Genomic DNA, 13,661 nt, shown 5'->3' with positions numbered 1-13,661 from the left:
ATATTAACTCTTGAGAATTTCTTGCTGATATTAAAACTGCGAGAACTAGCCTGCTGGAAGTTACCTCTGAGCTGATACAAATAGACTGTAGAAAATAGGTGTTTTGGCATTTACCATATTTAATTGTTCCGGCCATGTACACTAATTTGTAAAGATTTAATTGGAATAAATGTACCTTCAGTAGACAGTACAGGAGTGAACAAAAAGTCTATTTTTTCTAAAGTTTATATATAAGGAGATATCCTTAGAGTAGTGATGCAATGTGGAAAGGAAGTTCCATTTTAAGATTTTGTCCCCCAAAAGTCAGGGATTTTGGGGGCAACTCAAAAATTTCAAATGTAAACCCCCTCTCATGTGATCCCTTATTTTGAAGATCGTAAACAAACTTAAAGAATGATGAGTACGAGAGATCGCTATCTCTTTCTACAGAACTTCTCCTTTTTATTCCTTCAATGATTTATATCGATTCCCTATTGTTCCCGTTCATGTAGTAGCCTATGTAAATACATAAAGGACAGTAATACTGAAATTGAGTAACATTTAACTAAATGAAAATAAACGCAGAGGTAACTTCCATGGTCAGTATTTTACATTGTTCATTAAATTACACATCAAAATAATATGGCAAATCTGACAAAAATCAATAAACAATCAAGCTGATGATTTACGTAACAGGAATTTGATCCTGTAACAATTTATATATATCTTGAGTGTTTCGGCTAATTATTTGTTGGAAACATAAATACCGCCTTCATTAGGCTTAATTTATCGCAATAAGCTAAGAGCATTATTTACAATGCCGTTGATGGGGTTAAAATGTTGCTCAAGTTTATCGATTAAAATTTGACAGCTACAAGGAAGAAGTCTTAACATGCTGAAAGATCGACATTTTGAAGAAACGTGTTTATATGATGATATGAATCACAGCCACAGTGTTGTTTAGTAAGTTTTGTGTTAACCTGAATTTTTACAATAAAAAACGTGTGCCTTCCTCGAGTGAAATTTTGTGACCCACAGATAGAAAATCAAATAGATCGAATTTGACTGTTAACATTGACAATAATCATTACGCTAATAAACTCAAAAATAGAGAAAACGAACTATAATGTACATAACAAATAAATATGCATAACCATGAGGATGAGTGGGTGAGACTCGGAGGTTACAACAGTGATCTGTATAAGGCTATGTACAGATAATACATAGACAACAGCTGCCTTGTACAAGGCCAACTCAGTCTCAACACATTAAATTACTTGGGTAAACGAAGATCAACAGCCTATCTTGGGTAGGAGTCCAACCCACCGTTTCAGGTACATGCCGGCTCTGCAACAACAACAACAACTTTTATATTGCAATTTTTATGTTCTAAAGGGCAATTACTGTTATATGTATAAAAATTAAACTGTTGCGCAGTTGAATTTCGAGTTTAGCTCCAGTTCACCTTCCTTTTATTGTAGCGTCTGGTATCTGACACTGTCTCAGACTTGACTCCTGGAATCTGGAGTCGTGTTCGTCTGAAGAGATCCGAAGAAAGTCAAAGACGAAAAAGCTGAAAACGAAACATTACATCGTTTTGACGTAGGGGACAATTGTGTACCTGATGAGACAATGAGACTACCACTTCATCTATTTATAGGTGTCTCTGATGTGAAAACGATGTAAATGTGCTGTTTTGAGTTTTTTGTCATCGACTTTCTTTGGATCTCTTCAGACGAACACAACTCCAGATTCCAGGAGTCAAATCTGAGACAGTATCAAATTTCAGAGCTGCCATTAAAGGAAGGTAAACTAGAGCTAAACTCGAAATTCAATTGAATCAACCCTTCCTACCATAACTAGGTTATATGTTACGCAGTGTTGGCCTGATAGATAATGACATCTAGCGGAATTGTAAATTCTTCCTGAAACATTTCAGAGTACACTCAATTCACCAAGTCCACAGGATAGTGTTCTTTTGCAAGAATTCAAAAGACTTTGCAAAAATTCCAAACTATTATCCAAGGTCAATAAGAGAAACCTTGGACACAATCAAGAAAAAAGTAATTTGAACAAAGAAGACAATATCGCATTATATAAAAATAAAAATCCGGTAAATCTGTAATAAGAAGTCATTATTGATCCCTGATTGGTCAAAATAATAGGCTATTGGTGTGAAAATCAGTGACATACCTTGAAAACTATCTTCTAGAATCCACTGATTAAAAGAACATCAATAAAAGTACAATAAATATCTCTTGAGTTTAATTGTATTATTATTATCACATATATTACTAGTTTCACTATTCTACAGACAAAATTAATAAAATAACTAATAAAGCAATGTAACATGTAAACCATTATTAAAAAAATGTAATATCCTTACTTTGCCATGTATATATATTTTTGAAATGTTTAAATTGGTACTTAAGAATCCTGATCAACTTGAAAAATACAAATTAAATCATAGATATCACACAATACATTTTATTTGTTTCAATATCCGGCACATAAACTAAAAATATTTGAAAAGTCCTCTTTATCTAGGTTTGAAATTATATAATAATATTTCACAGTCATATAAAAAACTTCCCTTATCTACATTTAGAAAAAAATTGAAAGAAGCACTTTGACAAAAAACTATATTATAGTGTAAATTAATTCTTTGAAGATAGTTTATGATGAAAACGAATAATGAAATTATATCTTAAAAAACTGTTAAGATGGGTTCAAGCCTTGTATTTAATCAACGTTTTTTTTAATGTCATAACGTTTTTTATATCAATAAAATATGTATCAAAAGCAATGTTTTAGAATAACTTTAATTATATAGTTTTAACCATTGACTATGTACCAGTTTTTATTACATTGTGATAGCAGATAACGTATTTTACAATAAATATTTGTCTACTGTCTATTGTCAATTTAAAAAATTGTTAAATTATAGTCCAGTTTCAAACAAGAATTTCAACCACCGGGTTTAACCCATTGCGGATCGTATTGTTTTGTCGCTTGGGCACGAATTAATTTACGGTCAGCGGCCGCACGAACAGCAATGGTGCGCCACAGTATCGCTCGCTATTAAATACTAGAAAATTCAGCTGTGAAGGTATTTGTTCAGATGGGACATGGGCCTGCTGGGGTATCCGTGATGTAGGAATGATAACACGCGAGCAAGGTTCCAGGGTGGCAGGGATGATGTCTGAATCATAGTCTAAATAAAGCGGCTCGGGTGAAGCGATTACAACATCCGGGCCATTGTCTAGACTAAACCCACCAACATGTACGTCTGCGTCGCTTAGTTCTGTCACTAACCTCAAAAGTATTATAATAACAACTGAGGAAAACACCCAATCAGAAGCGCTAAAAAGCTGAGAGTAACCTCATATGAATGATTTTTCAACTTCGACATACAACTGCGATCTGTAGGATATTTATAAAACTTTTGAAAACTCTAAATGTAGACCGTTGTTAAATACTCTTAGTTGACAAGTGAAGACGATCGCCCGATCTATCAGACGTTAATAGAACTATTTGGAGGGAAACTTAAAAGCAGACCGCTTTTGCAACCTGAGCTCGTCATCGTGCCATCAGGCCCGGCCGCTGCGTGACAAGCCCAGCTCGTCAGTGATCCGCAATGGGTTAAGGTTAAACAAGACTGACACTGCCTGGGGACAGTCCCTAGCTTCATTGTTGTAAACTTTACTATTAACAAAGGATGATTTGATTTCCGACAATCGCCACTGTTGTATATTACAAAATAGTCTCTGTAAATGTCCGAAATCCTGTTGGCTCCTAGTCGTCCTTCCTCCGACCACTGCAAGGGAAGCAGTTATTACCATTCTCATGAGTAAAATTTTAATCCAGTCTCGGATTTGACCACCAGACATGTTAATCGTCCCTTTAAAGTCCAAAAAGACATCCAGAGCCGTTGTATCGACTGTCAAAACTTATCGTACTGTACAAGACAGACGTCCTCGTACCTGACAAGTGGGCAGAGGCCTCTCTAGGAGTGGTATCACAGAAGGAAGTGCCGCCGCCCGTTGTGTCTGATCCTGTTCACCAGGTTGCAGATCTTCAGTGCCGGCCCCAGCTTCAAGTTCATGTACTTCATCATCATGTCCGAGTTGAGCAGAAGCAGTGCTTTCCCATCGATTTCCTGGATAAGTTGCAGATCAATCAGTTTATTTGTTATATATGGATTGTTTTATATTAATAGATACAAATAGTTGTTCAAAATCTATAATCCTGTCATCTACTAATATAATCCACAACCTAAATCAAATGTCGACATTGCGAAAAACTTAATCCATGCATCTGAACGTTATTCATCGATTATCAAAAACTTTATTAGCCATTCATTTCTGAATTATATGAATTTTTCACTCTGCAATAACGTTAATGGGCTGATGGAAGTAACATACAAATTACTACAACAATAGAAAAGATAGCCATAAGAAAAAAACATTATGTAAAAAGACTCATTGGGATTTTTATTTTTTCATTTTTGATTAATTCAAAAAGTACAGGAGAAAGAGAGGGGATAAAAATAGTGACTGTGTTTTTAAGATAAAGAATTTTAAAATGGGAGTTCCACAGGTCTCTTCATTTGTTTCCCTTTTGCTTTTTAATCAACCCCAATAATTTCTCCAACTCAGTTCAGTCCATAACTTGGATTGGATCTGGGTTATGTTCATTCTATTGTCCCTAAAATTGGCAAACACCATATATGAAGCATTATGGTCTAGACGGCAGAGCCGAATATTGAACAACTCCTTGGTGTGATTATTTTGTATCTCGCAGCTTGTTTACAACAATAGTTTTCAGTAAGTAACACAATGATTTGTTTCCATGATCGTTCAGTGTACTAGAAGACTTAATATCAAATCTTCCCATGACGGATATACTGAGAAAGACAATGAATTCTCATTCCTATTATGAGGCAGGTGAGGTTTTATATATCTACAGAAAACATTTACACAAAAGAAAAGGTAGTTTGTTGACAAAATCTTCGTATTTTTAATGTTACTGGCTAGTAGGGCTTGTTGAAACCAGAGTGTACCATCTTGATGCTGTGATAAGAAAAGGCAGTGGAGCTGAAATACCATGAAAACTTTGACAGAGCGCTTTCAAAAAAATAGTGTATACCAACAGTAATAATTTTTAAGGCTGGAAAAAAAGATACTGAAAACCAAAATTGATTCAATTAACTAAATACCTAAATATATAGGTATTTAGGAATATTTTAACCATTAACATCTATATTAAATTTCAATAAAAAGAATTAAAACAAACACTTCTTTGAATAGTAAAATGAATTATTGAAATTAAAACAAAAATATAAGGAATGTAGTTAGATAAACATTAAGATAATACTAATGGATACAGTTTTGGTAGACAAAATTGGTGAGAGTGAGTTACTAACATGTCTCCTGAAGAGATCGGCATGGACAGACAGCGCAGGGTCGGTGTAGGAGATGTGGGCGATAACGTCTTCTATAGTCCACTCGGAGGGGTCCGCCGGCAACTTGGGCGGTCCTTCTGATGGCGTTGTCGACGTTGCAGCCTCTTGCTCTGTCATTGCCACAAAATAGTCATACAGAATGTATTCATTATTTTGATAAAATTTAAATTAAATCACATATAAGATTTTAAATAAACGCTTACACAAGAATGTATAATTTTAATTTCAAGCAATGTTATTAAAATATTGTAGACATTCATCAAATCTTATTGATGACCAATAGTTTAATGGATGTTTGTAAACAAATAGTTTTTTCTGAAGACTACAACCTAATATAACAATTCTTTCTCTTGATTAAAGTGAAGAAAATATCAGTCTCAAACAATTATTTCTTAACATAGTTGATTGGTATTAAATTTTGTACCATAATAGACTACAAACCTTCAATAGTAATTAAATTTAATAGCATTCAAATTTTAAAATGTGTAATATTTGTGGTAAATAAATACTTCATACCTATTAACCTATTAACACCATTTAAGCCTCTAGGCTTGTTAGAGGAATACCACTCTAACTAAACAAAGTGTAAAAACAATGATCAGTATTACCAAAGCAATCAAACCAAAATCCCTCCTTAAACTGTACGTCCCTCTGTCTACTTGGTCATTGTGTTCAATCCTCTTTTCTACAGATCAGCTGATCTTGGGCTACTAATGTTTGTTTCAACGATAATGAAATAGTTAACATTTTTTGGTTGAATGCAGTAAAAGTTAGAATTCAACAAATTCCTCCCGATCTAGACATTACACTTATTATAACGAGACTCACCGACAGGTTTGCGAGGCTGCTTGGCCGCAGAGTGGGGTAAAACGAGAGCAGGAGAAGGTGATGGGGAGGGGGAGGAGGTGGCGGGGGCCGGAGCGGGGCTGTCGGACGAACTCTCTGCAGAACACCGCCGCTTGGTGGCTCCACTAGCACTGGTGCTACTACTGCTGGTGCTGGCCCCACTACCAGCTACTGCTTCACTCATCTCTGTAACAACGTAACACAGTGACTGCGGTGTAACCCTCTCGACAGATACACAGGGTGTAAATTAAGTCCTGATACACCTGGATATATTCCAAATGGATTGAGATATCAATATACAACCTTCACCATACTTATTAAAATTTTTTTTGGATTTTTGAATGATAAAAAATTTCCCCCCTTTTCCAAAGGAGAGTCACTTTTAAATTTTCAAATGTGACATCATTTTAATTACCTATTTAATAAAAACACAATGACATGAATAACACATCGCTACGACATTCCTAGTAACAGTTATGGGCAAATAACCCCTTACATCTAAGGGTGTAAATTAAACCCTTTGAGTGCCACAGGTATTTTCCCAAGGCATATGCATAAAGTGCCAGGCTGTTTCTTGCATATTTGTATCTTTTGGCAAAAAGCTGTTATAAAATAACTACCCAACAGACTTCCACACTTTTGTTTTTGTTTTTTTTTCTCATTAAATGCAGAATATAATACATATCGTTATAAACAAAATTTAATTTATAAAAATAAACAAAATTCAATATTAATAAAAAAAGTTTTTTACTTTTTTATAAAAAAGTTAAGTTTTGACCTAATTTGAGTGTACACTGTATTTTAAAGATTTTTTCTCTATACCATGATAAAGGTCATATAATTCTTAAGAAAACTCATGTATAATATATTATTCTAGAATTAAAAAAAAAAACATGGCATTACATGTGTTAACAAAATGCTGTCCGGTACTGACATTTTATAAATTTGTACTTCATTTGTCAGATTTAGAAATTACATAGTAATAGTGTAGTTTTAACAAAAAACCTAATAAAAACACACACATACACACACACACACACATATATATATATATATATATATATATATATATTAAATTGTATAAATGGCAATAGCCTTATTTAATTTCAATAAGCATTGAATCGCAGAAAGTACTTGTTCCGCCGGGAGTCGAACCCGGATCTCTCACTTGCCGGGTGAATGTGCTACCATTACACCACAGAGCGCTTACTTTTTCCGATTCAATTATTTTGTATTTGGCCGTATCTGTCACATATGCGTTTAAATAAGCAAACTAACATATGATCGGAAGACCAAATACCTGTCAAACGACTTCTATTTACATTAAATTGTATAAATGGCAATAGCCTTATTTGGTCTTCCGATCATATGTTAGTTTGCTTATTTAAACGCATATGTGACAGATACGGCCAAATACAAAATAATTGAATCGGAAAAAGTAAGCGCTCTGTGGTGTAATGGTAGCACATTCACCCGGCAAGTGAGAGATCCAGGTTCGACTCCCGGCGGAGCAAGTACTTTTTGCGATATATACATATATAACACAAATAAATATGATTAGTAAATGTAGAGACAAATACTTGCTAAGGTATACTAAATAATAACCCTAACATATTTACACTGAATATTCACGTTTTTCACTTGGATACAACTCAAACCACTACATTACTTTTGTAAAGAAATATGGTAAAATACTGTATAAGTTAATATTTTAGTTTGTATTTACTCAAAAGCTTGGTTATCGGCACATAAACAACAAGAATGGTCGTTACGCAACACAGCATGTCGTGACTGGAAGACAGAATCACTGCATAGGTACTTCGGTATTATTGCAGCCCACTATTTTTGGCCGAGTTTTCCTTATCAAGGACCAAAACAAACTCATTATACTTTCCTACTTCCATAATTAATCAAAAATGACTCAATGAGTCATACTTCCCATCGCCAAATCGTCTCCAAATAGACACACGAATGACCTGGCATTTTCAAATAATAAAACGTTGTTCTTTTAGTTCTTGTTTTCATTGATTGTCGTAATAACTTGTAAATTCTAAAATAGGTTAAATAAAGTCTGTCGTTTTTAACTGTAATTTATTTTGTCCCCGATAAGGAAAACTCGCAAAAAAAAGTGGCCTGTTGATAAGTACCCAAACACCACAAGTTTCACAAATAAAATAGTAGAGAAACAACATAAAACTCATATTTATCGATAGTTTGGAACCTATTGAATACAGCCGTCTCGTTACTTGGCCAAAATAATCTTGTACTATATAAAATATTATCGAAATACGAAACGTCAAAATTAGCGACACTGTGGCACTCAATGGTTTAAGTCCTGATACGCCTGGATATATTCCAAACGGATTGAGATATCGATGTACAACCTTCACCATACTTATTAAAATATTTTTATAAATTTTTTAATGATAAAAAAATAAGTATGGTGAAGGTTGTACATCGATATCTCAATCCGTTTGAAATATATCCAGGTGTATCAGGATTTAATTTACACCCTGTATGTAACCCGAATATATGTGTAACCTTTTCGGAGGACCCACACTACTACTATCTTTACTGTCCTGGAGTCCATACATGACTACAGTCGCAAAAAAGACTGTATTAAAGAATGAAATCTATACATGATCTAAGAATTTACATATTTAATACGTTAATGATAATCTTACATTTTAATAGTAAAGAGGTAACTCTTCAGTTATAATTTTACCCATCCATCCACAAGTTGAACCGGATGTAAGAAGTTCCTATCTAACTATTAATATGTGAAATTCTCAAGACCCCTCATTTCCACAGATTCTTGCAAGATCTGGAAGATAAAATGTAAGTGTCACATTGAGCAAATTATACCTTTGCTTGCACTCAGTAATTCATGTTCATGATAATTATATAAATCTTGTTATGTACGTTTTTTATGTGGTAAATAAACTGTCACGAGTTTTACTTGTATGCAGATAAAGGTTAAAGACGAACCAGCTTTCATGAGGGAACCGTTGGCGTTGGGACACTTGGTACACGGAGAGTTGAGGATCTGGGAGGTGAACAGCTGCTCGCAGCACATCAGCTCTTCTAGCAGAATCTCCAGGAAACTGCTCAGCTCCTCCGGCTTCTCTATCAGTGGCAGCCTCACCGTCACAGTCTTGCCCTCAAACGTAGCTGTAACATAGTATACTATGTATTATTGACAAGCCCAAGCACAAGAATTACTTTTTAAATCTCTGTTCGGCTTGATGGCTCAGGAGCGAAGAACCAATTTGCATCATTTGTGAAATCAATACAGGAATCGTTCTCTAAAAAAGAAATCAATCATCAGCTGTACTACATTTGGTGGGGTCGAACTGAGAAGGTATCAAAAGGGTTACACAATATCAAACAGTTTTTTTTCCTTTTGATTATATCTTTTTAGCTTCACACACTTGAAACTGTCAGACATGTAAATAAAAGTAAAATCAGTCAAAACCCATATGAAGGTAGAAAATGGAAACTTTCTGTCTCTTTATACCATTGAAAGGGATATAGCTATTATTTGCGTATTTGACGGTTGGATCTAACTGTGCTAATTTAGAACATTATATCTGAGAAATTAGTATTTTTTTCAATATTTTAACTCTTTTCATACTCTCCTATTTTAATCCCCACCAAAAATAGTGCGGTCAATCTTTCTTAACGGACATTCCTCTATTGAATTCACAAAAACTGGGTGGTGTGTTTATACAATGAAAACTGGAACTTGGCTCCCTTAACTATGAAGAAAAAAGTCTAGTTTGTCTGCTTACGTTTATTTATATATCTAAAAGAACATGGTGGAAAGCAACACCTGTGATGATGACTTTCCCATCGCCTTGGCGCAGTATGCCGAAGATCTGCTTCTCATCGAGGGCGCAGTGTACAAGGCTCTGAACGGACTCGCGCAGTACTCGACTCATGGTGGCCGGGCCAAACTGTAGCGGCAACTGGGACACCTTGCGCGGGTCCAGGTATGGTCCACACCAACACCCAGGGTTCACATACAGAGTAGCTGCAAACATACAATACACGTATTTTGACAAATAAGCTCCATTTTCAGGTGATTTTGACAGTGAAAAATTCAAATTATTTGCACTGATTGGTCTTCAGTTTTAAAATAAAATGATTATATATAATATATTTAACACCACAGTAAAGCTGGACTCAATTTTTATGTATTTTAATCTATATTTATTTTTTAACTCTTGATTTCACAGGACTTTCTTATCACTGAGCAGAAAAAATAATACAACAAAAACTGTTCAAGGACACAAGGGGTAAATTAAATTCTTGTACGTTTGAATACATCCAGCGGATGTGACATGAATTTATATACACTCATGAAAGAAGATGTGGGTCCAATATGAAAAATTTTTCAGACTTGAGATAATAGATCAGCATTTTTCTGTTTAGGGCTCTGCAGCTTTGATTCTTGTTACGTTCAGGGCAAGTTGAGCACAGCAATTCAGGTATTTGGGGCTAAAGAAAGCCTCTTTTCATTACAAAAATTTTTAAATACAATTATTAGAATTAACATTTATTCAACCAACTAAAAGATTAACCTAACCTGAACTAACCTAACTTAAACAAAACTAAACTAACCTAACCTAAACTAAACTAACCTACCTTAACTAAACTAAACCTGACCTAACCTAACTAAACCTGGCCTAACCTAACTAAACCTGGCCTAACCTAACTTAATCTGGCCTAACCTAACTTAACCTGACTGACACAACTTACTCGTGACTGGCTGCTTTTGAGTGGTGGAGGACACAGGATCTGCTGGAGTGGGGGTGACCGGCATTGGAGGAGGAGACAGATCCCCAGCACCAGGGGTGGGAGGAAGACCGCACACCCGGGTCTTGAACCTGCTGGCTCCACTGGCAACTAAACAGACATGTTATAAGCAACATTGGCACAGACGATTACAGCTAAGCAATAACTCTGGTGAAAACAGAAATGACATAAATTCTGCTTTGGCCGATTGATAAGAATAATAAGATGCATATGGCCAATTAGGCTACAATGTTAAATCTAATTTTGACTCATGTTATTTAATTGAGCTGTGAGAGTGAGTAAATTACATTAAAATACACAAACAATTATGGAGGAATACAATTACTTCACGACAAAATAAACTAATTGTTAAAAAACAAAGCCTAAATATGATTTTGTATTACTTTTTTAATAATTTTACGCATTTTGAAAAAACATCAAATATTGTTAATTTTAATCAATATTTTTTTATTATTAGGGTGTTAATTGTGTAACAATTTGTCACAATATTGTTGTTACTTACTCAGAAATGTCAGACAGTGAAACTGAATGGAATGTCTGGTTTTCCTTTTTATCTTTTTTTGAAACGGAATTATACATTTCATTTTTGTGCTTAAATGAAAATTAAATGATAAGTTAAGAGAGTGTATACACCGGCTTCTAATGGGTAGTTTTTTATTGGTCCCACACACAATTAAGACTTATTCTTTTTATAAATATATCATCTTTGAAATAGTCTATTCTTGAATAAATATATAAAACCATATTATTTCTGTCATTCTTTATAACAACACGCTTCAAATCTATTCAACTTCAGACGATTGTTTGGATTATAAATATTTATTACAAAAGAAGTCGTTTAGAAAGACATATCAATTAGCTAAGTTTTTCATTTAGATATAACTCATTTTTTCAGAATAGTTGCAAGCCAAGTAAAACCAAAAAGTGTAACTCGAAATGAATGTACTGTTTGGCAGCAGCCATCTTTCGATACATGACAACAGTTAGAGAGGATATACTCACTCTTCTGGCCTGGAGGCTGCAGTGGATGTCCACTCTTGGCACACCAGCCCACAGGGAAGATATCTCTGGAGTCGTACCTACACCAATAGTCGAATGCACCTCTCCACCCGTCAAACGTCACGTGTATCATCTCTCCCTTCTCAGCTCCTGTCACAACACGGTCATCCCAAATCATCACCCACATAATTCAGTATAAGCTAGAATAAAGTAATTTTAAACGTTTTCCTCCAAGGCAAAGGCATGAGGAAAAGTAAGAACCATACCTTGCCGAGATAATGTTCCAACACTATTATGTTTCTCTATAGCTTAGTCCCTATTAACCATTATAACAAGCCTGTAACTAAGATATTTAGTGATTCAAGCTGCAATTTTTTTCTTTTTTTTTGAGGGAGAGGCAGGAAATATGCAATTACACACGCAGGTGGCCATTCTGTAGTGTGGGACTCCCCTAAAAACGGGTTTACCCACTAAAAATCCTCCTCTACTCTTTAGGATTCTAACCTGTTTATCACATTACGTCAGGCTAGACCTAAATTTGGCTAAAGCCCGTGGGGCTCGCTCCTTATCCGGCCGCTCAGTGGGTCACTTCGCGGTCCAGATTGACAAACAATCCCAGTTCCCCTCATCCTCCATAATCTTTTCGCAGAAAAAACACTGAGTTTTCTTGTGGCCTCCAGGCAGGGCCTTTCCCAATGCGGGCAGCGTAAGAAGGTGTGTTCCACGTCGTCGGGTACGCTCGGGCAGTAGATGCAATCCGGTGAACCGATCTTGCCCATCCGGTCTTGCTATTTCAAGTATATTACAACTTGAAATAGCCGTGACCTGTCAGGAACTGCGTGAGGTAGTAGTCCACCTCGCCATGCCGCCTTTCGACCCATGGTTGAACCTGCTCGATGAGTCGTACAGTCCAACGTCCTCGGGTTTCGTGCTCCCATCTGTGTTATCACTGCTGGAAGGTTCGGGCGCGCTCTTCGGATCTTGCTGCGTCCTTGCTGATCTCGCCTTGTCTCTGATAAATCGCCTTCCTCTCCCCTGCCAAGAGCTTGACAGGGATGACTCCGGCAACCACCAGGACGGCAGGCTCGGATACTGTCCGATAGGCGGAACACACCCGGAGCGCAACTTGACGCTGAACCCGGGCGAGTCGCAACCTATAGAATTCCTTGGTGAGAGCGTCTGCCCACACCTCTGCCCCATAAAGGAGCACGGACAGGACTGCGGACATCAATAACCATCTTCTGCTGGACCAAGGACCCCCGACATTGGCCATCAGCTTACTAAGATAAGAGACCACCTTAGCAGCCTTGTCCGCCGTACGGAAGATCTGGTCTCTCCAACTTAACTTGTTGTCAACCATGACTCAGAGGTACTTGGCAGCACGCTGCAAGATTCAAGCTGCAATAATGTAACTATACAAAGTTATATTAAAAAGAAAAAAAAACACTCAACAGCTACAGAAAGAAACATTACCCATATTTGCAAAGTTGGTTTAAAAACGGTCTTATACAGCTTGACCTCTGAAAAAGCTAACAGCTTCCTCATTGCATGCTGC

At 36.1% G+C, this 13,661-nt stretch overlaps 1 protein-coding gene across 1 annotated transcript in view; it reads right to left on the bottom strand.

The window, feature by feature from the left end:
* Positions 1–939: 939 nt before the first annotated feature.
* Positions 940–13,661, bottom strand: part of LOC124360862 (polycomb protein Scm) — a 30,208-nt gene continuing 17,486 nt past the window's right edge. The window contains 8 exon segments of the mRNA XM_046814824.1: positions 940–1,326; positions 3,963–4,138; positions 5,405–5,553; positions 6,272–6,475; positions 9,278–9,460; positions 10,122–10,322; positions 11,051–11,197; positions 12,110–12,256. Coding sequence (XP_046670780.1) covers positions 3,998–4,138; positions 5,405–5,553; positions 6,272–6,475; positions 9,278–9,460; positions 10,122–10,322; positions 11,051–11,197; positions 12,110–12,256 — 1,172 coding nt within the window. The 3' untranslated portion in view covers positions 940–1,326; positions 3,963–3,997.

This window comes from Homalodisca vitripennis, chromosome 4 (genome assembly GCF_021130785.1).
Source record: "Homalodisca vitripennis isolate AUS2020 chromosome 4, UT_GWSS_2.1, whole genome shotgun sequence".
NCBI lineage: Eukaryota > Metazoa > Arthropoda > Insecta > Hemiptera > Cicadellidae > Homalodisca > Homalodisca vitripennis.
Note: the sequence above shows the minus strand (reverse complement) of the source record. Positions and strands in the feature narration are given on the sequence as shown.